Source organism: Dermacentor silvarum, chromosome 11 (genome assembly GCF_013339745.2).
Source record: "Dermacentor silvarum isolate Dsil-2018 chromosome 11, BIME_Dsil_1.4, whole genome shotgun sequence".
Classification (NCBI taxonomy): domain Eukaryota; kingdom Metazoa; phylum Arthropoda; class Arachnida; order Ixodida; family Ixodidae; genus Dermacentor; species Dermacentor silvarum.
Window position 1 is genome coordinate 77,623,165 of NC_051164.1, and position 27,980 is coordinate 77,651,144.

The window sequence follows — 27,980 nt, forward strand, 5'->3', positions numbered from 1 at the left end:
CATCATTATCAATACCAAGAAATTCATTCTTACCGTGAGAGGAGGGTCATTAAGCCAGAAAAGATGCAAAAACAAAAGCCATATGACGGTGCTTCCTTAAAGTTTCTGCACCAGCTCACCGTGACGTCACAGATTTTGACAGCATCTGTGCGGGCCTAGTTAATTTTGTATGGGTAAAGATGGACTAAACCATATTCTAAAAAAAAAAAAAAAGCTATAGACTGAATTTGGCAAGTTTCGAGTCGTTTGCCGAGTCACAACAGCCCAAATACAAAAAATACTTGAAATCTGTGGTGTCACACTGACGTTATCAGCACTGGGGGTTCTGACACAAAATTTCATTTTATCTGTTTTTCTCGCTTTCATTGTCACGTCTAATAATCAACCTATTATATAGGTTCTTCTAATAATCAAGCAAAAGTAATAGAGATTATAAAAAATATTTTATTGGTCTAAACTGACTAACCTCCGTATTCTCAAACGTGCCTCGACTTGAAGGTTTTCCTCCACTAGAATCAGTTGAATACAGCGCTGCTCCTCGGCCGAAGAAGACGCTGCACTTCTAGTGATACAAAACTATCAGCAAATTGGCTATCAATAGCATCGATAGTTTTTTTTTAACTATCGATAGTATAAAAAGATGAACTATCTTAAAATATATAGTAAAAAGATAAACTATCGATCGATAGTATTACTATTGGTAGTGCCATGGCCGCTGGATAAAAAAAGGTACGGCCTGCCGCGTGCATCGAAAACGGTGTGATCCGCCGCGGCGCCACACGCCGGGGTCTGTTGTCTGGCATCGGCATAGGAAATGCGTCAGGAACGCGCTTGGAACGCCGTCGCGCGTGCAAGCCGAAGCGTTTAATCCCCCTCAGCTAGCGCCGTTCAGCACAGCCAAGCGGCCGACAGTGCAACTACAGCCGTCACGTTCGCTCCCATAGCAGCGCGCCCGACGCGGCAGGCCGCACCTTTTTTTTATCCAGCGGCCGTGGTAGTGCAATCGGTGTTACTATCGGTAGTATGGCAACCACTGGCAAGACGCCAAACGGTGTGTCTCGGGTCGCTGTTGCCAGCACAACAAGGAGATTTGCGACACTAACACTTTATCTAGCAACTGTACGTGGGGTACATCTGCAGAGCTCGGTGATGGGTAGATTGCGATAACAAAGAGTCATGTCATAGTTACCACCACCACCAGATACCACGCACTCGGGCAACCAAGTTTATGCTGCAACGAGTTCGCGTGGTTGATTTTATACTATCGATAGTACTATTGAAATTACTACTGATAGCGCTATTGATAGTTGTTTTTACTATTGATAGTATCAATAGTACTATCGATAGTTCTACATCACTAAAGGCTTCTCAAGAATCGCCATGTGGTGTTAATGAAGTGCAGCGACCACTTCTGTCGATGGGCGGCGCAGCCATCCACTTTCTCGAGTAGAGGTGGATTGCTGAGCGGAGGAGTGTTCTAGAATATGGGAATTAGTGTTTGTAGTGTTTCTATTTGGTGTCTCTTTTAACATTTTAAAGCAACACTAAGGCTATGATTGGCACTGTAGCTGAAAGGCACCAGAATATTCTTGACTACCTGCAGTGCGCCCTATGGTCAAGCAGTGTGTGTCAATAGAATACAGCCACTACTGGGAACTGAAACTTTGACCTCATACTCGGCAGCTACTGAGCCGTCGCGACAAGTTTCTGCTAATGCTCAGTCAGCAGGTGCGGGTGCCTCCACATGGAGATTAGTAGACAGGTGTGTACACGTGACCATTAAAACAGGAAAGAATTGGGCATGCTATTATTGGTATATTTTTTGAGGACTGTACGGAAAACCGAAACTAAGCATCACTCCAGTCATATCATTGAAGAACCGTGGCAAGGCCGCGAATGCCGTTGGAAAGTCCCTATGACAGCGGTTGCCGTAGAACTGCTGCAATTTGCAATAATTCACGTGGCTTAAATAGGGTTATGTGCTTAGACGGTCCTCGCTGTCACTCACTCCTCGACATTGGAGTAGAAGCTGGCAGTATTTAGCACCAACAATCACAGTGGAGTCACGTCAAAAGATAAAGGGGAAATCGAGTTCTGAGTGTATCTTGCAGAGTGTGGACAACTATAGCACACAGCTTCTTATAAGCAAACACTGTCATCTAATGCCTACGAGGACACGCGCTACAGGTGCTGTGTGAAATCACAACACTATCCAGGAAAGCACCTAAAAAACACATCTGACATAGAAAGACATGGGCAAGCCTTTTGCTTTTATCAACGCTTGTGGTTACTCTTATGTGTAGGGCATGTCTTTTTAAGAATGCATTTGAATAACTCTCAGACATAATACATGCATTAAACCAATCCAAAGGTTAACTGCCCACCAACTGTAGTCATTCTCCAGAACATATACAGTCGAATTTCGATAATTCGAACTCGAAGGGGCCCGAACATTTGTTCGAATTAAAAGAAGTACATATTTTTCAATTATTCGTGCACCATAGCACGATGCACGAACGGTGCGAGTCGTGAAATATCGCGGCGCGCAAGCGCATAGTGAGCGAGGGCCACAAAACTGCCCACACTGGCCAATGCTCGCTTCCAGATAATGGCAGAAAACGAAACTTCAGGGAGTGGGCGGCGCCGGCACGGCGATGGGCGCACGCGGAGACCGTGGAAGGTGAGGGAGGAGGGCAGCAGGGAAGCGGATTTGGCCTCGGCAACTCCGCCGCTTCGGTGGCAGTGGCTTCGGTGGCTCCCCTCGCCCTCCCAACTCCCTCGTAGCTCCCTCACCTTCGACTGTCACCGCCCAGCCGTGCTGGCCCCGCCGCTCCAGCCGACCCAGCGCCTGCTCCCTTAAGTTACGTTTTCTGCCGTTATCGGGAAGCGGGCATTTGCAGGTGTGAGCAGTTTCATTGGCCAGAATGGGACACTGCCGCTACTTCCCTCTGTGCCGCAGCCGCAGCGTGCAAGGTCAACACGTGACTAGAAAATAGAGGAAGAATGAAGGAGAAGGGTTCACCGCCATTTTCTCCGCGTGGCTGAGAAGTCGGCACGTACACACGTGTTCCGGCGCAACGAGATTGTGGTTGTGAAGAGGAAAAGGTGCTATTTTCTGCAGCCCTTTAGGGAGCACGACTCAGCACCTCAGAAACGGCGACCTTGCCATTTGAGAGAGGATGAAATTTCCGCCGCATTTTTTTTTCTTTGTTTCGCACGTGGCATTGAGAGGTCTCTCCTAAGCTTTTACTCTATGGCGGTGCCGGAGCAATGCCGGTCGGAGGCACCGCCGCATGACTTGGCGCGCTGCTGAGAGCATTGTCGGTGCGTGGTATGTTCAAATTAACCGTCCCAAATGCTTTCGCGTTCAAATTACCGGGCGTTTTTGCCCATTGGAATACACATAACTTTGACGGGACCACAGCGTCAGTTCGAATAAACCGGAAGTTCAAAATAGGCGTGTTCGAAATAACGAGATTCGACTGTATGTACTAGTGCAAACTTCTATATGTTGCAGTATGATTACATTACAAAAATTCTATGATTTGCATCACTGCAACCGTTTGTGATGATGATTTTGCACATAGCCAAGCCATCTGGAGAACCCATAAGAGCTACAGTTGCACTTCCAGTAGCAGTATGCATGGACAAGCAAAGCAAAGGCAACCATACTTGTACAGGCAAAATAAAGCCACATCAACACAAAACCATGCACATAAAAAATTTCAGAGTAAATTATAGGGCAATTAAAAAGGTGGACTCCCCCTCAGTCTTGGAACATCAAACACTTACTATGGCTGCACATGGATCTAGTGTTCGTCTATTCAAAATTTTCCAGGCTATCTGTATAGGTGCTTGTTACACAAACCTGTGACATGCAGACACGGACACTTGTTGAGCAAGATTCACATGGCCTAGTTTGCGAATTGAATTCCACAGAAAGCAACAATAAAGTGCTTCCTGCAAGTAGTAGCAAGCTGCATATTTTTGTACCCTCAGTAATGCTGCATTAGTTTGGCTTCACTTCTGTTATAAGTTATATAGGGTCCTTGGCTGCCAGCAATACAGCAGGACCTTGTTGATATGATCCCGTTAAGTGTGATTCCCTGGCACCAATGTTCATGATCGAGAACAGAAAAAATTACCCACAGTTACTTCTTTTTACCGGTTCATACAATCCCAGAAAACCTGATCTTTCGGTGCCGATGTTCAATACGTCACCCAAGTGTGATTGTATGATCCGTTTTCCGGCTGCTAGATCCCATGTAAACAAGAAAAGGTTTCTACAATCTTTTCTCATGTTTTTTTTTTTCTTCTAAAATGTATGAACGAGGTTCTCCTGTACTTGATATTTCTACACCAATAGGCCTTGCATACATCTAGTAATTTGGGGGATTTAGCAGGATAGCATCACTTTGACTATATTAAAATTTGGTGTCAGTACCTCCATTCCCAAGTACTGCAGCAGCTCACAGTCAAGCTTGCACTCGAGCACTCACAGTCAGCTGTCAGAGCTAGATTGAATTTAAGCTTGACGCTGGCCAACCACATAGAAGTCACACATCAATTGGCAAGCATGAAGGACAGAAAGATGGTACGCAAAGGTGGATTGTGTCCTCATGCAAGTTGGGATGTCAGTACACAAACACAAGGGACAAAGATTGTACCTACAGAAGGCGGATTGTGCCCCAAGTTAGTTGGGGTACCAAGTCGTTAGAAAAAAAATACCAGGGGCCAAAGGTGTGCAGGATGATTCCCTACCACATGCGTTAAAATCTCAAAACACACACAAGCTGAACTAAACCTCCAGCTGCTGTTCAAGAAGCACCTGTTGCATTGAATATTGAATCAAAACTTTTGTGCCACACAGTACAATCAGTGAGGCAAGTTCACGTCAATGCTATATTGCACTGGACAAAGCTCTGTTCAGATAAAAATAAAAGTTTATTTAACTGCATGGCAAACAGCATTTCATGTAAAGACGGTAAAAACACCAGGACAGCAGTGTTAGAACATGTACAAACAGCAATACAATACACTGCTAGAGCAAGGAATGTGACTGGATCACTGGGATGCAAACATGTTAAAAATGGACGGATGTAATGGAATGTCATGCACAAGGCCATGTGGTACTTGAATGTACCGTGGTGGATAGCCACAGCCGAGCCTTGCTCCAGCCTCACATGCTACTATATACTGAATATTGCTCGAAGTGGTCTAGCATCACAACACACTGCCACATGCAAGAGTTGTTTCCACAAAGAATGCCAAAAATTTCTTACGACATTGCAGTAGTGATCAATACGCAAGACCTTTTCTGTTTTGCATCATATGAGGCAGTGCATGGTTTTATTCATCTTTTTTAAAGGTTTTTTATGACTTTCTAAGACTGCTGCTTCTCTCTCAATAAAAACGACTTCTCTCGTCGTTTCTATTGTTCCAGAGACTGAATAACTGTACTCCTACGCTTCTTTTTCTAACGTCACACTCCTGTGTGAACTGTATATGTACTGTCGTATGCTTACGTTACAGACCCCACTGTATTTTTCAAATCACACTAGAGGATCACTTAATAAAAAATTACCATTAATTCTTGTTTAGGGCATAGTCATGTGCCTGAAACAATGACACCTTTGCTAGCTGATGCAAAAATTGAAACCAGATAAAGGGGGGAAAGGCCCATTACCTTTGCTCACGAGTGTACTTCATTGAATAGAGTGATATTCCGCTTCGCCACTACCCTCTCATATTTCCACCTCACTTCCAGCTTCCTATTTTCATGTTCCCATTTCTTCACTGCTATACCTTCTCTGCACTCTTCCCATTCAGACAGACATACATTGTACACTTCCCAGAGACAGTTGCTAGCCAGTCTTCAAATAGTATTTTGTTAATGTTTGCACTAAATAATGACAACTACAGCAATCAGAATAGATCATCAGTCAACAGCCAATAACCTCATTACCAAACGTTAAACTAGATATTCCCTAATTAACTGTGTAATTATTAACTTCAAGGCACACATTGCAACTGACGAATTAACAGATTTCATAGTTATAACATATAAATAGGAGGAACACCGAAGCATCGCTGCACATTCCGTGGACGGATATTTTTACACTGTTGCTAGTGCTGTGATTTCTTGTAAATGAATGTGCTTTGAGCGTTGGCTCTCACTGATTCAACAACTGCAATATGTGCCCAAGGGTAAATGAATGGTTCTTCAGTTAATTTCACAAAATTAATTATACTTTATTAGCGACCATCACATGCTATTTGACGTTCACTGTCCTGAACACAGTGTTGTTAAAAAAGACTGCCTCTTTGGCACTCTGTCTTCAGAAACTTCAGAGAATCTTTGTGGAAACAGCTCATGTCAAGTGAACATTACAAAACTTTCACCTCAAGAGCCACAGGCAGTTCAAATGTGACATATCTTTCATAACACTGCCAAGGCTTCTGTATCATACAGTGTACACAATAACGCTGCCTTCAACAACTCGCTAACATGCGCACCAAAGTAAATATGAGATTCCACAAAAAGATGGACTGATCATGGGTTTTGATAAAACAATTCCATCACACATGGTGAACCAAACATATCGTACACAAGACAAACATACTGTACAAATGTGTAAATACACAAATGCATTAAAAGTAACCTCTATCATATTTAAGCTCTAGCAGAAGGTGGAGAAATGCAATGTGGTAACAAAAAAGAAAAATGTAAACAAAGAGAACACATGTAAACAATTATTATTATTATGATCTCAACAGCCGAGCAGAGTTAGCAGTTTTAATGCCAACCAATATGTCACAATCAACAATACTGCAGTCACACATGAAGGTACTATTACAAAGTTCATATTAATAACCTGACAGCCATGTTCATGGTCCCAATGATAAGAGAATGCTGTATCCAGTACTACAGTTAAATCTCGATATAACAAAGTCAGTATAATTGGCAATTTACGTTGTTATATTGAAATTGCGTTAAACTGAAATTAAATCTTTTATGCAACAAGTACAGTCGCCGACACATTTTTCCTGCACAGAAGGGGCCGTAATATTTTTGAAATTATTGAGCAATAGAAAAAAATGAATTTCAATGCGAAAAAAAGTTATTTTGTTAACTTGAGAGCCAGTGACCGAAAATATGTTTTCATGCCGTGTCGACGATATAGTTACATCGGCAGTACGAAGCGAATCCTGCAAAGCTTCCGTGTCAACTCCGCTGCCACGACAGATAGTGTCGCTCTATGGACAAGAGGTTAAAAAAAGTTAAATACTTGGTTATATTGATAATTTTGTTATATTCAAGTTTGTTATATCGAGATTTAACTGCATTCAGAACCAGTAAAAGTAGTCATCTAAACCTTAAAAGAAGAATTTGAATGTAATATACCATCACATCAGAAAGAAGTATAATATAGGTGGACAGAATGATACCTATAAATACTTTCTGCCACTAGTTGCATGCCTGATGCAGCATCAGCCTATAATGTACTGCTGATGAAACATTAGGCACGGCTTCATGCCTGGACATAAAGCCCTGCAGTTTTGCAGTTAGAGCAGATAGTTGGGCTAGCTGATGCTCACTCTAGGAGACAACGCAACTAGCAGAGTGCGAATGATCAGGATCAGAGTGAGATGAACACAGGACAAAATGAATTTGGCTGCTCTCCAATGGCTTTGCTGGGATGATGCCAGAGAGGTAGAGGAAGCTTTCTGTATTCAAAGAGTAGGCCCAGCTATCTTTCGCCTTTCGCCCGCCTAGCTAGAAAAAGAAGTCTGCATGTCAACGTAAAGATACAGCTTGTTACCTTGAAAGTGAAATAAAATGTGACTCTGCACAATTATTCCGCTTATTCCGTGCCTTGCGTGTTTTCAGCAAGGTAGAGAATGATAGGAAGTCTAGTGCTGTGCGCTCGTCACCTCCCTTTGTGGTACTGCATCTTTTTGCGCTACACTTGATGTCTCAAGCCGAAATGCTACTGACAACGGTAAATAAAGACAACCCCATAAGCAGCTTGATTTTGTTGGCATGCTCTTTTGATACTTGCTGTTTCTGTAATGGCTATTATCACCAGGGCCATAATAATTTTCTGCTGCAACACATCAAATGGCTATTACATAGTTCAGTAAAACAAGTGTCATGTGTCGCTTCATGCAAGATTACAAAAAGAAAAGGAAAAAAGAAATTATATAAAACATACCTCAAAAACAGCTGCACTGTAACGTCTAGCCACATGATAAAAGCCATGGCCAGTGGTGTAAAAAGCCACAAGCATTTCAGTTCCTACTGCTGCCTTGTTAAGCAACTTGGAATGTATTGTCAGTAGACGTAACACTAACACTTGTTCTGACAAACCTTGCATAGCGAAAAACAAGCCCCTGTTAGCCCCCCCTATTACAATTAAACTGTGCCCAATGGAGAGCTTTGCTGCCACTTGACACAGTATCAACATGCTGCACGTTTGTTTTAGCGTTGGCCAACCTGAAATGAGTTGTTAGTAATCCTGACACCCAAGCCAGTTCAGTCCAAGGCCCTCTGTATGGAAATACTACAACAGATTGTCGACTAAAACCTCTTGCCCTGGTCTACAACTATAACTGACATATTGTAGTACAGCTGACTACAGCTATATCTGACATTTTGTAGTACAGCTACAAGTGCTCACATCCTAACTCATGTCACTATGAAGATAACTGCTCTCGCAGAGATGGCAAAAAAAATATATATATAGGCCAAGCTTACTGGTCCCGCCTGTTTCACCCCACTGCCACCATGGTATAGGCTACTCGTACTCGTAGTTTCAGTGGACTGAATGATTTGATTGACGATATTTTGACGAAAAGCTTGACTGATTGATTTATATGTGTTTACACAACAAAGCAGCACTTGGGCTAGTACATAGACACCAGCAGTCAAAATTATATCAGCATGAGATTCGATAGTGCTCACTAGGTGTAGAAATGCCTTTACATTCCCTCCCAACAAAATGCAGTTGCCCATGAATACATAAGAAGCTTACGACCTTGTGCTCAGTGGAAGCAGCCGTAGTCATTGAGCTGCCACAGTAAGTGACCGAACAATTTGAATGACCAATGTTTCATGCTCTGCGTCACACATCCGAACCTAGGAAATGAACGACCATATCGTGAATGATTGCACATTGAATTTCAACTATACTTGAAGGCCTGTAATAAGCACCAAAGACCTGCTACATGGTTGTGGGTTCGATGGCAAATGTGGTTGGAAGTCCTTCGTTTGGTTCTTCCTCTCTTTGAACATTAATGCGCGAGAACAGAGAGAAACAAACAGAGAAAGAACAGAGAGAAAGCCTCCCCATGCTCGGTGACAACCTGAGAATTCAATACAAGCACTGCCTCCAGAATTGCACTGCACCTGGTTTCTGTGCCTTCGTGCTCGAAAACATACTGTATTTACTCATGTAAGGCATGCCCTGGTGTAAGGCCCGTAGCCCCACACTGGAGCGCAAAAATGTGGAAAAAAAAAAAAAAAACGCTTGACGAAGTGTCACACACATACCTATTACTATATTACTACCGTATAAGAAGTGTGTTATTAGCAGCTTTTGTAAGTGAGAAATATCACTTTGTTATCGCTCATGTTGTTTTATGATACGTCAAATGTGTTTTCAGTAAGACGTGCATCTGTTGCAAACGAGAGGCACAGAAGCCTTTGTCAGGCGCATAAAGCGCCTTTTACTTCTGTCCCTTTTCTAGTGTATGTATGCAAGCAAAAAATAAATATGCTGTTACTACTACTGCTACTACAGTGCAGTCCACGTATAACGATACCACATATAACGATATATTGGTTATAACGATGAGTCGACCTAAGAGTACGAACTTATGTATTAGGGCTATGAGAAAAAAACCAATATATAGCAATATATTATTCACTGTATATCGGATATAATGATCGAAATCTTGCTTCTGGGCAGCGTTTTTCATGCAGAATAATCGCAAAATTTACGTTCCTAAGTTGCCCATTCCTAGGACGGGGCGAAAGTTTGCCTACACGAGTTCATATTTGCCGCCATTACTGCACAGCGCATCCCGCCCGCGCGCCAGTTGGGAACGGAAGCCACGGAGAGCCACGACCGGGCTCGACTAGCGCGCGTGTTCGCTTCTTGGAGAGCTTCGCAAGTTGGTGCAGCGTGCACAAGATGGCGCCAGCTGCTTCGCGTCCACGTCGGCGGCGGCGCGCGAGCGTTCAGAGGAGAGGACAGGGGGAAGAAAGTGATAAGTGAGCGGCGCCTGCGCGGCCTTCGCTGCCTTTACAATCTCCCGCTCTCAGCGAGCGCGGAAATTTGCCGCGGAAGGAGCGGCAGGTGCGCTGACAAAGCGCGAAGCCGTGTCTCTCGAGACGAAGCTGCAAATTTAGCAAGACTCGAAGAAGTACGAGCTCGCGCAGTCGATGATATCGACAATTAGGAAAACCGGGAGCGCCACGATCATAAAGGATAGAAGCAGTGGCCATGCCGATCAACGGAAAAAGCAGGCTTTGTGCGCCAGGACGAAACCCTCATGGGTGAAACTAACACGGTGGAAGCCGCTGACATTACCGAACTGTGGGAGCACGTAGCTACTGACGATGAAATAGGTGGTGCTTTTATGGAGGAGTTTCTAAGTGCAGGTAGTGCTGCCTCGTTCTGCGAAGAGATCTCCGCCGGGGCGGTCGTTGTCCCGACAGACGGCAGCGTTGTGTGACAGAGGCGACGACAGCAGCGGCAGTGACGACGAGATTGACAATGGCCCTTCATTGACACCGATCCCGATGTTTAACCAAAGTGCAATGTCGTCGATCGAGTCGCTCATTGATTTGACGCACGCTAAATTATAGCCGTCAGTGTTCGCGCAGCAGCTGGACACGATGCACACGGCAGTTGTGAATCCGAAACTTCTGCGAAAGCAAGCGCAGATTTCTATTTCAGCGCACCTAACGATTGAGACGCTATTTAGAGGTATAAATAAACGTTTTGTTTTTCCCAGCCTACTTTCTACAACGTCAATTTTTACCGCAAGTGGCAAATTTGGTTTCGGGACTTCAAAAATATATTCGCTTTATTTTTAACGGCAGTCCAGATATAGCGATGATCGGTTATAACGATCGGATTTTTCGTTCTTCTTGATATTGTTATAAGTGGACTGCACTGTACTACCCATTTGCATGACAAGGCGACGCCCATGTGCTGGCTGATTTCTGCAAGCCACTACTAGGTGGCACTACTTACTGTCCTGGCGATGATGGCATTGTCATCGTCACCGTACACCTGCCTCAACCGGTACAGTATCAACGGTATCGGATCTGCTGGGGCCCGCTGTTTGGTAGGCTTAGATGCAACTAAAAGGGCACTGTTGCAAGAAGTGTGTGCTTTAATTCAAGACTGCCGTCCAGAGTTTGGTAGGGATGGTAATCTCAACTAGTAATGGACGGCATGGAGAACGACCAGCTTTGGGAGAGCACCGATGAGGCTAGCTTGTCAAACCACGAGGACAGCGGAAATGATGAGAATGACTGAATAAAACTGATCATAGCTGGCTGATAGTGGTTGCATTATTCTGCATAGCTGTTAGAGCACAGTTCCAGGCTTCAGTGTACTGGCAAATGGCCTGCCTCGTGTAAGGCCTGCAGCCTGTGAAAAATCTGTAAAAAGTGCAGAACTTATGTGAGTAAACATGGTAGTTGCCAAGAGACACCAATGTTAAAAATGTTCAGCTCCACCGTGGCGTCATGACGATAAGTGAACCAAAATGTCCGAAACATTTATACAAATTCTCCTCGCGTTGGACACCGATGTATTTACCACTGCATTTTTAGGTTGTCACCAACTATAGACACATCATAGTTATGTCCTGAGAACACCAGTTAAATCACATTTCGGCTAGCTTTAAGGCTCCAGGATGCTGTGCACCTAAACAGCGCCAGGTGAAAGAAACCAGCCGGCATCGCAGCACCGAGACCGTGTGCATGCCCTGGCACTGTGCAGAGATCAAACATTTCAAACTATCCCAGGTGGTTAGCTCCGCTCAAACTAAATTTCTACCTCCTCTCAACGCAGGTACAAACAGACTACCTCCTACACGCCAGCCGCAAGAGTTTTGGGCACTTTGCATGTGCACGGGACAGAAGACGTACTGCATGCACGACACGGACACATCTTACAGTCTTAAGTCTTGAGCCTCTTCAGATCCACAGCATACAATCCTTGCCCGATCAACTGCTTTGCAGTCACAGCAAGGAGCGCAAACATACCAGAAGCATGAGGTGTACAAGTGATATGTGGCAGGTGAGGCTAGTTGCCGAGCCCATCAAAATTGCCGCCTGCTCGGCAATCTGCTGATACGGATTGGATCCGTCATCAAAGTACATCGGACAGTCATCATCTGAAAATGCAAAGAGACCGAAATAAGCACACTCGACTCGTGTTAGTTGGTTGAGACACCATACTCTAGGCAAATTTTGACCACCTATGGTATTTTTCAACATGCACCTAAATTATAAATATAAAACAAACAGTTTTGTATTTCTTCCTCACTGAAATGCTGTTAAGAATTGAAACCACGTCATGCTCAGTAAAAGAACACTACAGTCAAACCTCTATATAACGAAGTTGTACTTGCAGATAAAAACTTGGTTATATAGAGAATTTCGTTATATTGAGGTTTCGTTAATTCAATGGAACTGAAATGGGGAGATAAAAACAGTTTGTTATATCGCGAATTTCGTTAAGTCGAGGTTCATTACACTGAGGTTTGACTGTATAACCATGGAGTCGCTGCGGCATTTTAACTGCATCATACATGAATGACATACACCAGTGCCTGCTGCAGTTACGGTAGACCCCACCACAATTATACCGTCAAAAGCTGCATGCACTGAGCGAATGACAGGATAAGAACAGACAAAAGGTGAAAAGGGCACTCTAGCACTCTCAGCAATGTGTGGAGTTAAGGACAGTGCAAGGGCTAATTTGTTCACAGGTGCCCAGCTTTCGGCAACATGGTTGCCATGTGGCCTTCGACTGCTCAACCGGGCTGAGTGGCATAGGCATCACCAGCTGTCATACATGCGAACATCACACCGCTGATTTCTGTGATGCCTGCAGGCTGCATCACATCTGAAGCCAAGTTGTACATGGCGTGAACTTTGAATATGCTTCATCAAAAGATGATGTAGCTAGGGATATGACGAATGCTCAAGGAATTGAGGCTTTATGCCATAACTGCAGTGTCAACAGCTATACCGAATAAACTAAGGAAATTTTCCTGGCACTGCTCTTTTAAAACACAGTGACCACTGACAAGACAAGCAAGTACCGTATTTACACGATTGTAGGTCGACCCATTTTTTCAAATTTGATAATCCAATGTTGGGGGGTCGACTTAGAATCGAATCCGAACCGTGTACCGCTAGTAACGGCAGGAGAAACGAGAAATCAGAGGCGCTACGGCGTGGTTACAACTTTGCACCTACGTATTCCATGGTTACGGTAGAAACGTAGCGTATTAATTTACCGTATTGCATACATTTTGATTGCGCGCACCACGAGCGCACGGCTCTTGTGGGAGCATCGATCATACAAGAGCCGCCGTTTGGGGGGAATTGGTAGTTGGCGGAAGAGCCATCGTTTGGGGGGTATTAGTAGTTGGCGGAAGAGCTTTTCTTTGAGATACGATTGTTTTCGACGGCCGCGCGCATCTGTCACTTCTGCTGTTGTGCTGAATCGTCGCACCTGTCATGAGTGCCAAGAACTTTTGGCACTCGTTCACAGCAGCGTTCAAACGGGCTGCTATCCTCCATGCCGAGGAAACTAACAACTGCGCAGCGGGACGCAAGTTTGGAGTCAGTGAACATGTGGTGCGGCAGTGGCGGCTTCAGCGCGAGGAAATTTGGCCTCCCTGGCTACTGCGTGCAGGTGGGTCCTCTCTGCGTAGGCGACTGTACCGCGCGATGTCGTGGTGCGGTTGTTCGCGAAGTGTGGACTCACACTTGATGACGACGTGCTGTGGCACCGCAGCAGCTTTGACGGCAGCAGCTTTGACGGCAGCAGTACCAGTGAGGTCGACTCTAATGACGATGAGTAGTCTTAGCAACTCCATCAAGAAATTTCCCTTGGGTGAAATGCACTCGCGTGGTTTTTCTCCCCCCCCATTTTTATTTTTCAGACGTGCAATTTTGGGGGGGGGGGGTTGACCTACATTCGAGTCGACTTACAGTCGTGTAAATACGCTACCTTGTGCACAGCATTTACAGTGGAATCTCGTTGATACAATCTTAATGGGAACCACAGAATAAAGCGTATCATCTAAAAATTGTATTATCCAACATATTATCCAACTAAATCGTGTTATCGGGCAAAGAAAAAAAAATTATCAACCCAAAAAACGTATTGCGCAGACGTGTATCAACAAGGTTCCACTGTATTCAGGTGCTTTGTGAGATGCTGCATCCAGTGGGAAAACTGCCAAGAGTAACACGTTAGAACCACAGCCATTTACAGCTTGTCACACAACAGGAATGCTCCATATATCACTGACCAAGATAAGCTAGTGAGCAACAGATTACACCACGCCTATCTTGCCTATCAAATTTTTGTGTCTTCAAACTAAGCTTGAAACAATCACAGAAAGTCAAACACAGAGGAGCACAGTCTCTATAAAGTTACTTACGTTCGCGTTCATATTCGACCATGTCCAGGGCAACTTCAGCGCCTTCAGTGTAGTTGTTGGACGTGACATCTTGCAGGACAGTGGCAAAATGCCCCCACCGACTGGGACATGAGCACACGGTTTAGGTCCGCTCGTTGGTACACCTGCAAAGCAGACAAAGTTCCAAGATTACCATTTCAGGCCAAACTAGGCCTTCAACTAAAATACAAAACACATTCTAGTATTACGCTGCATGTATGAGCGAAGCACTCTCGCGAGTTTAGCAAGAAGTAGAACAAAGTGTTGCTAGTATCCGACTGAAATAAACTGACGGAGCATGCATCCTTGCAACCATCCCTCAGAGAGAAAGGAATGAACAGCAGGGATGCTTTTTGCTTATCCATTATTGCATTTTGCACCCCGCATGGCACTGCACCACCCACAAGCTAGGGAGCTCCGTGGTCACTATTGCTGCAAGAACGGAATTTTCTGTAATAGTTGCAACAGCAGTTGGCTGCTGCAAGCAATTGTTTTATTTTCATTTAGTGTGAGACATGCAAAGTGACAAGCTGCAGAACCTTTTGGAGATGAAAGACAATTCTACTGAGGCCCATGTGCTGGCATCAAGCTCGCCGGATACATCAAAATGGATAATAAGCTGCTGGCTAGCTCACTAGTACCAAAATAATTGTGATCTGCACACGGTAGTGGAAAACACAGCCGTTTGTACAAGGACTACTGTGCTGCACTGCTGCCACTTTACAAAGGAAGCCACCAAGCCCTCAGCCCGGCGAGCACTTATCATCGTCATAGATGACGAAAAGCGCAGTTTCTGCACTGCTCTTGCACAAAACTGACGCATTTCTTCAGTAAATAAAGGCGTGCCGATACAGTGAAGATTTAAGTTTTCTTGGTCCATCCATTAAGCTCGGACAAGTATAATTTTTTACACTTGCCAGCAGGTACGTGGACTCGTTCGAACCCGATTGTCCAGATTGCGGCGATCCCTTCTGCACTTTGGAACACATGCTCTGGCGGTGTCCCTCGTTACAGGACCACGATAATCTCACAACGAAAGAAGAGTGGGCGGAGACGCTCAAGAGCTCCGACCTCGCCGCTCAGCTACGGGCTGTCCAGAGGGCCCGCGACGCGACGGTAAGGCACGGCCTGCCCGTCCCGACGTGGGAGCGGCCCACTGTGGCTCCTTTCCCGTAAGGGGGTCTCGGAGTCACACCTCAGGGCCTGAATAAATTTCATTGTCTCGTCTGTCTGTGTCTTCGAATCTCATGGAATCTGAATCAACAGGATTTGAACATACACATGTCCATTTATCGTGAGTTTGGTGCAAATAAAATTTTAGGAACCCTGCGCATTCAAAATAACTCCACAACTCATTACAGTAAAACCTCGATGATACGATCACGGCTAATACGAATTTCTGGATGATACGAATTTTTCTGTGGTCCCGGCCGAGCCCCATTACTTTGCAACGTGCTAGAGAACGGTTGTTACGAATCGATTTTCAGCCTGCATTGGTTGATACGAATAAACGCCGCCCCACCGACGGCCGCGAAAGAGAACAGCGCGCAGTCACGCTCTTTCTCTCCTCTTTTGGTGCGGAGGCACGGCGCCGGACAGCGCGGACTCCGCGACTGGGCGCGAAGAGGTTGAAGCGGTGGCGCTTCAAGAAATAAATGCTTTTTACGTACATGTGCCTGAGTTCATCTCTGACTCTTTAATTTAGCTACAGTCGAAACTCGTTAATTCAAACACGCTTACTTCGAACATACCGCGTACCGACAATGCTCTTAGCAGCGCGCCAAATAACGCGGCGGCGCCTCCGACCGGCATTGCTCCGACACAGCCATAGAGCAAAAGCTCAGGAGAGACCCCTCAATGCGGCGCGCGAAGGAACGAAAAAAAAAAAAAAAAAAGAACCCGCGGCGGAAATTTCACCCTCTCTCAAATTGCAAGGTCGCCGTTTCTGCATCGCGCCGTAACAAGCGTGTACGTGCCGACTAGAGTGTTCTAGACAACCGTATTCTAGCACACACTAGTGCCGACGTCTCAGCCACGCGGATAAAATGGCAGTGAACCCTTCTCCTCTATTTTCTAGTCACATGTTGACCTTGCACGCTGCGGCAGCAGCGGCGGAGGCACACTCGGGCCAACGAAACTGCCACGCCCGCAAACGCTCGCTTCCTGATAACGGCAGAATACGAAACTTCAGGGGGCGGCTAAAATAAGCTGGCGCCAGCACGGCGGCGGGCGCGCACGGAGATGTGCGCACGGAGTCGAAGGTGAGAGAGCTACGAGGGAGTTGAGAGGGAGGGTGAGGGGAGCCACTGAAGCGGCGGAGTTGACGCGGCCATATCCAATTCCCTGCCGCCTTCCTCCCTCACCTTCGACGGTCTCCGCGCGCACCCGTGTGCCGGCGCCGCCCGCTCGCTCCCTGAAGCTTCGTTTTCTGTCGTTATCGGGAAGCGACCGTTAGCCGGCGTGGGCAGTTTCGTGGCCCGCGCTTGCTATGCGCTTGCGCGCCGCGATATTTCACGACTCGCACCGTTCGTGCATCATGCTATGGTGCACGAATACTTCAAAAATACGTCTTTTTAATTCGAACAAATTTTTGGGCCCCTTCGAGTTCGAATTATCGAGATTCGACAGTAGTTTTAATTGTGTTTCGATGATACGAATTTCGGCTAATACGAATATTTTCCGTGACCCCCTGAGATTCGTATCATCGAGCTTTTACTGTACTACCTCCTTTCTCGTTGCCCAGCTGTGACCACTTGGGAACATCAAACTACACCAACTTCAGGGCTCAAACCTGTGCTCAGACACAGGACAGCATTGGCTCTAGCCATCGTGGCTTCGACAGTGTACAGAGGAAAGGCCACGATAACGTAAACGTGGAATTTCAAAGTAACCTTACCCAGCACCGATATTTGCTGTAAGCATCCTCCTCGTTGTAGGTGATGAGATATGATCGTAAGTTTTCTTTCCAGAAGGCAATGCACTTGAGCTCGTAGTCAGGTTCACCTGGGCGGAAGAAATATAGCGCCCACACTAATTAACATGACCTTAACAGAAGTTTCACACCTTAAGAAAAGACACACAGGTTAGACAGCTCTCAAGCCTCTGCCCAAAGCATTCGTGACGCCCCTTCATGCGCAACTATAATTACAAGGATGTTTTACAGCCAACTTCGACCCTGGTGGGACCGACGAAATTGATTGAATTAAACAAGATGCAGGAAAAATGTCAAAACACCATGCTGATTCGTATTTGCCCAATACTAAAAGCCTCTGAATCACATGCGCGCCGCGCCCACTTCCCACGTGCTCAAAGTAGAAATGTAAAAATGACATTAAAGCTCCTAAACAATGTACAGTGCTCACAGAATGAAACGCGACACGGAGCATTTAGTAGAACCTTGCATATATGCAAGTACTTGAGCGTACCATGTCATGTCGCCAGGCATCTGGTCACCCAAGGTGATGCGGACCTAAGTGTACGTGTCAAAATTACGCAGATGTAACTCGATGGTGGAAACAAAAGCATGCGCATTAGTTAGTCCCAAATTGACGCGTTTCATTTCGTGAGCACTGTACATATCTAACGCGCATCCAATTTTTTAGCAAGAAAAAAAAAGACAAGGGTCTAATATGTGTTGCACTATGCCAGCTGGTTTCCTAAACTCAGCTTCGCTGCAATACATCCATGTTAGGCAGTAGGACACGAACGTCATGAAGGCAGTTTCGGTATCATATCCGATTGCACCAAACAGGCAATTTTCGGCCATATTCTCCAAAAAGAAAGAAAACAAAGGCGTACATTAGAATTGGGTAAATACCGTAATCAGAGATTGTGAGCTACGGTTATTGCTTGAAAACCTTCCCAGGGCAGGCCGAAAATAAGTGTCTTCATAGGGAGATTATGTGTGTTAAATGCATTCGCTGTCCCCTGAGTTCTGCCAAGACAGATGCTACCACTAAAGGGGTCGCTATTGGGTCACCATAGGGGTCAGGTGCGTGCGTGCTGACTGGTCAAGTTTGAAGTATCCGGCAAAGGTCAACTTTAGGATTGAAATAAAGAAAGTTTGGGCTCAAAGAAATGCATGGACGCCGGCCGGGACTTCCATTCAGGATCAAATTAATGGAAGGACTAACAGAAGGATCGAATTAATGGTTTACTGTATTACCAGACGTCAAGTCATGAAAGGACACTTCTGAACCTCACTTACATTACTGTTAATTCAGAGCCACATATCGTGGCATCAGAATGACACGTTGGATTGTAACTCTGAAAGGATTCCTAGCTCATACATTCGTATGCATAGCTAGAGAATTCACAGCTGTTAAATAAGGTATGAATCCACTCAACTCGCCTTCCTTTTGCAGGATGACAGTGTTGAAATCAGAATCAAATCAGGTAATTACATTTCATGTAGACCCAACAAAGTTGTCAAATAGTGTGCAAACCCTAAGCCAACAGTAGTGAAGAAATTTCGAAGCCTTCAGCAAAGTTGCAGCCACTTTATTCACTTCAAGCTCGTTACCATTTCTCCACACTGCTGAACAAGCGAATGGTGCACTTCATCTTATATCACCTCAATGACAAAGTCTGAGCAATAAAGGGATGCTCTGTTATATTAAGTAACCTCACTTCTAGCATTCAGCAAACTGAAGCCTAAATAGTCGATGGTGAAATGAGACCTGCGCAGTTACTCACTGTAGATGTCCACAGGCCGGCCATAGTAGTCAACAGAAATGCAGTAGTTGGCATCGATGAGGATGATCTTCTGATCCTTGTCGCACACAGAGAAGTCAGAGATGTTCTCCTTGCAGTATACGTTGGGTCGCGGAATCTGGGTGACACCTCCACGGATTCGCGTCTCGAAAGGTATGTCGCCTGTCTGGTCGAACCGGAACTTTCCTGCCACCGGGCACTTGATGGAGACGGGCTCTCTCGCTGCGAATAGAAGCATCTCAAACATTCAAAAGATGGTACGGACTGAATAATTCACTAATTAATTAATGAGGTTTAACTCCAAAAGAAACACTGGAGGGCTGTGGAAGACACCGAAATAAAGACTTCCAGACTAATTTTTGTCACCTGGGGGTTCTGTAACGTGCACTTAAATCTACATACATGAGTGTTGTTGCAATTTCGCCCCCCACCGAAATGTGGCTGCTGCGGCTGGAAATCAAATACATGATTTGCAGCACAGTGCCATAGCCACTAAGCCACTATGGCGGGTTGTAATGACTGATGCAGAACATAAGATCATGCTATGGTGGTCCTAAAGGCTGCTGGAATTTATGCAATTTACATAAAGAAATTGGGCAAGCCAAGGGAACAAGTTGAATGACAAGAATGTCACACTATTCCTCTGAAATGTAGCTTATGCTGATCTCATGAAAGCATCCAAATACAGTAACTTTCTTGCAATACCATTGTGTTAGCAAAGTCTACTACCACTCAGGTCATTGAATGCCAGATTGTTGCAAAACTCCACTTAGTACTAGAGCTGCTTAGTATTGCTGCTTGGTAATGAGTAACAATTCGCTATTACAGTCAAATCTTGTTAATTCGAACACGCTTAATTCGAACTTCCGGTTTATTCGAACTGACGCTGTGGTCCAGTCAAAGATATGTGTATTCCTATGGGCAAAAAAGACTGGTACTTCGTACGCGAAAGCATTTGCGATGGGTAATTCGAACATACGGCGCACTGACAATGCCCTCAGCAGCGCGCCAAATCACACGGTGGCGCCTCCGACCGGCATTGCTCTGACACTGCCATAGAGCAAAAGCTTAAGAGAGACCCCTCAAAGCCACGCAGAGAAAAAGAAAACGCGCCGGAAACTTCACTCTCGACGGTGAAACGTCGCGCCGGAACACGCGTGTACGAGCCGAGGTCTCAGCCAACACTGCGGCTGCGTCGCAGAGAGAAGCCACGGCGGCGGTTCAGTCCACCCAACTTGCCGATCAGGGCAGAAAACGATACTTCATGGAGCGAAGCTGGCGCTGGGCCGGCAGGAGCAGTGGCGTTGGCACGGCGGCGTGCGCTCTCGGAGACAGTCGAAGGTGGGGGAGCTACGAAGGAGTTAAGAGGGAGGCCGGGGGGTGCCACCAAAGCCCCTGCCACCGAAACGACGGCGTAGCCAAGGCCAAATGCGCTTCTCTGCTGCCCTCCTCCCTCACCTTCGACGGTCTTCGCGTGCGCACCGTTGTCGTGCCTGCGCTGCCCGCTCCCTGAAGTTTCGTTTTCTGCGGTTAATCAGGAAGCGAGCGTTGGCACGCGTGGGCAGTTTCGTGGCCCTCGCTTGCTACGTGCTTGCGTGCCGCATTTCACGACTCGCACCGTTCGTACATCGTGCACAAATACTTCAAAATGAGTCCTTCCTTTAATTCGAACTTCTTTTATACCAAACAAATTTTCGGGCCCCTTCGAGTTCGAATCGTCAAGATTAGACTGTATATACTGCAAAATTGAAACAGTTGTTCTTCTTGAAGCCACACTAAATGTGGCAAAAAATTTGCATTTCTTGCCTTCTACTTTACAACGCCGGGAACTTGCATCTCTCGCAATGATTATTCCCGACCCCACCTATTACCAAATTCTCTACAATTGCTTCATATGATTGCCTTTATGATACCTTACAGTCGTATAGGTTCTCTAAAGCATTTTTTCCCTCCATGACTCATACATATTTTTATCTCTGTTTGTTCTCTTATGCTGCATGAACTTCACCTATTCACTCAATGTTAGATTGCCGCGCTACATACAGAACTGAGAGCGTTAATGCACCCCAGATAATGGCACTGTGGTGTAAAAACTAGGGGTGTGCGAATATTTGGAACTTTCAAATAACCAATCGAATAATGCCATATTTGACTTGGTCATCGAATCGAATAATCCCCATATATAAATACAAACAGCTTTCGAATAGTTTTCGAATATTTCAAATCATCAAATGTGCGCGATAGAGCATAATGTTGCAGCGAAAATGTGCAATTTATCCCTGCAGCCATTGTAGATGTAAAACACCAGAAGTTTTGTAGTAGAGCATGCAAGGTCACTCAGGAGGCCAGAGTTTTCCAGATAAACCGCTACCATTCGCATTCATCAATGAGTCCAGACTATGCAGCAAATAAACTCCTCAGTCAATCATAATGCTCCATTTATGCTTTTAATAAACAACACTCCATAATGTGCAATGTGATGAACGAAACTTCAATGTGATGACCCTCACATATCTTTGCATCTGCTCCGGCCCGAGAACTTTCGGCACATACCGCATGTATCACAAAGAATAAACAATAAAAAGAATGTTTGGCATCCAGCTGATTAAAGCCTGGAGCTACATGAGCAATCCTCGTTGGTCCCTAATAACTAAAGATTTGAGGTTGCAGAAATATTCGTCCTGGTCTGAACATCAAACCCAGTCTCGCCGCATTCCTAGGGAAGGTTACTCTTAATTGAGCCATTCGTAATGTGAGGGCACATTAATAAACAACTCAAAGCACATGAACATTAGTTAATGAAATTAATACTGCAGAAACCTCCAACGAGAAGCAAGGTTCATAGAAAGGAAAGGTTTACATCCACCTGAAAGTAGCCCGAATCTACAATCCACCATGAGAATTTCTGCGTGACTCAATCTAGAGTTGCTGTTCTAGAATCTAGAATTACTGTTCATACTACAATTACTTCGTAGCTTTCCGATTAGAATCTCACTATGTTACTTAATCAATCGCAAAGAAAGAGTTCACCAGTTGTATTTCTTGTTTTCAGTGAAACTTTTTGCATGCCAATGCATACACGAAGTGGAATTAGGATACATAGTACCTACTTGTGAGCTACAAAAGCAACTTAGATTGTATGTACACTTTTTGTCCCATCGGCCCAGCATAAAACCTGGGAATGCACAAAGAGAATGCGTGATTGTGATTTCATAGTCAGAAGGAAAAATGAAAATGGTGGCTCACAGATAAGGATGTCATAGCGCCACTGCTGTTTGTCAGGGAACATGGTCCATGAGCAGACAGTTGAGAACTCATCTGTGATCATCTCCTTGCCTGTTGTAATAAACAATGAAGCAAAGTGTTAAGTGCTTTGTAAAGTAAAGGACAGACGCAAAGAGTATGAGGCACAGTAAAAAATAAGAAAAAACTAACTGCAATATACAATTTGTTGCAACCAATAAACAACACAGACAGGAATAAAGGTATTGTGTCATCTTTAAATGCATTACCCCTTGTATTAAAGACACGCATCAACATTTCTATGTGTGAATGCTACACGAGAAAAAGTCCCATGGCTGATACTGAAGTTAAGAATGCATTGCTGAGTTCATCATCTGTACAAAACATGACCCTTTCAAGAGCTGCTTTATGGAACCCAAATAAATGAACATCACTTTGTGCCAGGTACAGTGAAGAAGGCTGATGTAATGTGCACTCAAGATACTGGCCCCTAATTTTCTTTAGTTGTCATATGTACGGGAGCTTTCATGCAGTTCAAACATCCTCCCATGTTATATATTGTTGTGTAATCAAACAACAGCCCACCTTTATTCCTACTATGTTAGGTTTCACATCGTGTGATCAAGTGACAATACGCTGCCTCTTCAAGCCCAACATCAGATTCCCGAACAGTGCTCCTGCTGAGTGTACACTTTAGAAACAGGCAGCCACTTTGATAACAGTATTACACATTTCTTATCAGGCAGCAGATGATGACGCTTGATGATGATGATCATTAAAGGCATCCTCTTTGAATCATGGTGGCAACAAAAAGTCTCATAGCCTCTCTTCAAGTCTCTAATCTGTCTGTTCAAGGCTCTAAAGCTAGTCTAGCATGTGCAGCTCCTCCTGTTGGAAAGCTGAGCAATACTTTAAGCATGTTAACCTATGTTAGGATTTCAATTTTATGTAGGAAAATTATGGTCACTTTATTACGTTGCCTCGTAACCTGAAAAAGCACTTAATATAGTAACTCAAGTGCAGTTTAAATAGCAATAATAATATTACAGAACCGGCCCGCAAGGCATGGTCTTGTTTCAATTACTAAGCTATCACCTGCGCAGCAGTAATGGGGCTCATACCACTTGAAGTATTAGGCCCGTACACAGACAAGTAAAGGAGGACAGATTTCTAAATATTTCCAGTCTAAGTCCGAACAAAACAAAGCCTTTGTAGCAGAGTGTCACGACAGAGTAGGAATCCCTAACCTATAAACCTCCATCTGCATATTAATTAGTACAATGTACAACGTACAGAATACTAAGACCTAGAGTACGCTACCTTTTCTGTAACGGATGACACTGTGATGCCGCGGCACAAAGTTGAAGCAAACAAAGTCTCTCTGGCTGAAAAACAATCAAAAAGATCACTGCATCAATATATGTTCAACACAAACAAAGCAAGCTCAAATCAACCTTGGCCTCCAATCCGGCCACGTAGTCACGCAGACTCCAGGCAGAGGAGCATCAAGGCACTCATGCATAGTAGAAACAAGTTACCATAATCATAATTGCAAGATGGAAGGTCCCAAGTAATCACTAAGCAGTAGAACCCCGCTGATACGTTTTTCACGGGACCGTAAAAAAAAAAAAACTCGTAAGAGCCGGGAAACGCAAGAGCCGGGAAACAGGAAAAATTGAGAAATCGGAGTAGTGTGGGGGATTTGTGGCCACTAGGGGCAGATGCTGAACCTCTGTTCTTGGCTTTTCTTGAACGCCCGTGCCGTTCAAGTGAATTTCTACTGTACGCTGCCGGAATTTCTGCGCAGTCGTCATCCTATCCGCTACCACCAGCGCGATTGCCTGGGCGGGTGATTCAAAGACCTGCGTTGCCGGTAGTGACAGCATCACCAACCGCGCAAGATACTGCGCGGTTGGTGGCGCTGTCGGCGGATAAGAGTGGCATAGAATCAAACGAAATTTGCTACAAACTAGTGGTTCTGACATTTTTTGACGATATCGCGGTGGTAAACAAAGTGTGGAAACCTTTGGGTACCAACTATTCCTCAGCATTTATGCGGACGAGATTTTGAGATATCTGGAGTGTGGCGTAAAAGCATTTAAAGAGGTGAAAAATACATGAAGTTGACACCGAGCCCGGAAAAATCTTTCTATTTAACCGATAATTCGAGATACCAGAGTTCGAGTTAACAAGTTTCACTGTATAAAGCTTTTCATGGAGTCTATTTTGCAAAAAAAAAAGAAAAAAAAAGAGAATAATGATAAAGAGACTCATTTACACCATTTTATACATGCATGTAATGTCATTACCAACAGCCAAATTTGGAGCTTGTTAATAACATATAACCACTTTCAGTTATGAAAAGAAGGAAACAGTGCTTCACCAGATGTACTTGAGGATTGTGCTCGTTAAAGGAGATTACGGTATTAGTACTACAGCACCACACACTGTTTCCATGAGATGTTTCCATGGTCGAACAATCAACTGATTTGCCCAAATCGAAACAACAGACTCGTAAACTGCCTAAAGCGAGGCATTCTTATTGAACAACTGGAAATTATGGTGCAGTAGTTATCTGCCCGGTGTGTTCACTCAGGAAGTATCTCTGCAAAGCAACCGCGACTGTTCTGTGGCAGAATCCTTCCGCACAGGCCCCACTTGCATTGGCCTTTTTTCCCTAGACTAGTATGCGTTGTTGCCTCCTATATTCTGACAGAAAAGAGTATTTGACAAATTCAAATATTGAACTTTCGAATAGAATATGAATCGGACAGCGAAGTGCAGTTGATTCGCATTAGAAATTTTGATTATTCATACAACCCAAACAAAGCGACTCACTTTGCAATCAACGCACTTCAGTCAATTCACGAGCTTCCATGGCTAGTGGCCTTTGTCATATCCGAATTCATCATACAAGTCCCTTCTCACCATCTTTAGACTCACCATCTTTAGGCACTATAGACAGCAACGCATGCATTATTAAACGAGAACAAACGCTGTGACTGTGTTAGCGCACACTCACCAGCCATGAATGCCATGACGAGCCATGAGGTATCTGTTCTCACGTGCTTCAACACACACATAGATCTGCTCCCTGAGTCGGGTATCTGGCATCCAGGTTTCGACTATGTGCGTTTTGTTAATGACGACCTGTGCATCAAAGTTCGCCGTGTTGAGCCACACCCCGGTGAAGTTGTCGGGCAGCGTGCAGCTGGGCTGCACAATCTCGGTTTTCACTGCGGAAAGTGGGACAACTCACATCACAATGCAAACTGCCATAGCTTTGTGTGCAGGTTTACCAGCTTTTGCACTCTGGTTCATTTACATAGAGTTACCATGCCTACTCCAGCCAAAGTAAACAAGTATGTACATTAAGAGAATGTTGTGAGATGAAGATGGTGTATTTTCAGGCATAACACGAGGTTAATTGTGCAGTATGTTTTTCTGCAACAGTGGACTTTTTTGCAGTTTTTAATATTTCCCTTGTGACATAGGGTACGAACATTCACAATTTTTAATACTTTCTGTCCCATGTGTTTACATTTACCAATGTGCTTTGATTGAACTCAGATTGGAGAGAGAGCAATTATCTCCCTTCTGACAGTGCTTTGCTAGGGAAGCGGAAGTAGCTTCAAGTCGTCACATCACATATGAGTTATAGGAATCTCCTCACCAATAAACTATACTATTATATGGTGAAGCATTGCGCAAGGCAGTGGATAATGATTTTAGAGCAATCACCCTTCAAAGTTGTACCCAGCCATATATATACTTACAATTTGTATGCTTATGTTCACGTGCTGTATTTGCCAGAAGCGGTATTCTCAGTCGATCACTTTTAGGGATACAATCACTTTTGCGAGATTTCGCACGACTGTGCACCAGATGCGTCGGCGTCCACCGGCAATTGCGCTCCTTGGACAGTGCAGAGCACGCCATCTTGGCACTGTGCCAGGAGTGCTATCACCCGTAGCTGCCGATGCATCCAGTGCCAAGTCAGGTGAAGTCTCGGGAAAGTGACTGTATCCCTGAAAATGATCGCTCAAGAATAGCGGCTCAGCATTTGTTCAAAGGTTTAGGAAAGTTGAACCTTCAATTAAAAAATAAAATAGTTAAGTTGCAAAGATGTTCCTTCAAGCACCACTTAGGAATAGCCATTGGCCTTACCTTGTTCCATGCGGTAGCGCTCAGGTGACTCCTGAGGTGTTTTGAGGGACGAACACTCAGGTTCGATAGAGACACCCAGGAAGATGTCATCATCTCTGTTTGCCAACTGCAAGAGATCCGAGGCGACACGGTGAAGTCAAACAAGCTTCAGCTGAGAAGCATGCAGCACACACTCTATGCAACCATTGCCTGTAACTGTTGATTTTGGGAAGACTTTAGTAAGGCATCATTTGTAGCATTATTATTATTATCATTATTATTAGATTGAAAACATAAATACACTTGACAGGAAAGGGAAAGGGAGGGCACGCTACCAACTGCCGACGGAAGGGGCACAATGGCAGCCTGCCTACTCTTCAGAAAGGAGGAGACAGAGACATAGAAATGGAAGGCAGGAAGAAAGCGAGGAAAGAGGGAAAAAAGAGCAAGTGACAAATCTCAAAGACTAAAGCAGAACACGCACAGTACAGGTTACGCTACTAAAGAATGCTAAAATACAAGATTGTTTAGTGACCATACATAGCAGAAATTCGCTAACATCCACTGACTGATAGATGGTGTTTTTTGCCCAAAGCTAACTTAGCTTTAACAGAGTCTACAGCAAAATAAACCATTTAATTTTTTACCACTTTGGGATCTTAAATATGCCCATTTGTATTTCACACTAATGCATACTTTGCATTCTACTCTGTGACTTCCTGCCTGGCAGCAGAGAACTGCAGCTCAAAAAACACTTCTCTGTATATAGTTTTCTCTGAACACCTTTTTCTGACCGGTTTGCGCAGTTTTACAAGCATCGAGTCAATGCTTCCAGAGGATGTTATCTGGTGTCGTGGGACAAGGCATAGCGGATGAAGAAGTAGGGGACCCAAGCTCCATTTCCGAGGTCATTTGCACCATCACAAGATTTAAGCTTTTATAAAAACACATAATTTTGCCACTCAATTACGTGACAGTACACTGAATAGCTGTTCCAGTTAACACATTTCTGTACTGCATCTTTTCACTGTGCCAAAAGTGTTCACTATAACACCAGTGTAGTTCACTGCACAATTATGCACATATGTCTTGGAAATGATGCTAGGCATAGCCTTTTCTAACAAATGGCAATGCTCATTGAAACATGTACGGGAATT

General features: G+C 44.6%; 1 protein-coding gene across 1 annotated transcript in view; it reads right to left on the reverse strand.

Moving 5' to 3' along the window:
- Positions 1 to 4,921: 4,921 nt before the first annotated feature.
- Positions 4,922 to 27,980, reverse strand: part of LOC119432691 (uncharacterized) — a 51,498-nt gene continuing 28,439 nt past the window's right edge. The window contains 7 exon segments of the mRNA XM_049659107.1: positions 4,922 to 8,636; positions 8,672 to 12,417; positions 14,704 to 14,785; positions 14,787 to 14,846; positions 17,618 to 17,724; positions 19,417 to 19,656; positions 22,681 to 22,770. Coding sequence (XP_049515064.1) covers positions 12,263 to 12,417; positions 14,704 to 14,785; positions 14,787 to 14,846; positions 17,618 to 17,724; positions 19,417 to 19,656; positions 22,681 to 22,770 — 734 coding nt within the window. The 3' untranslated portion in view covers positions 4,922 to 8,636; positions 8,672 to 12,262.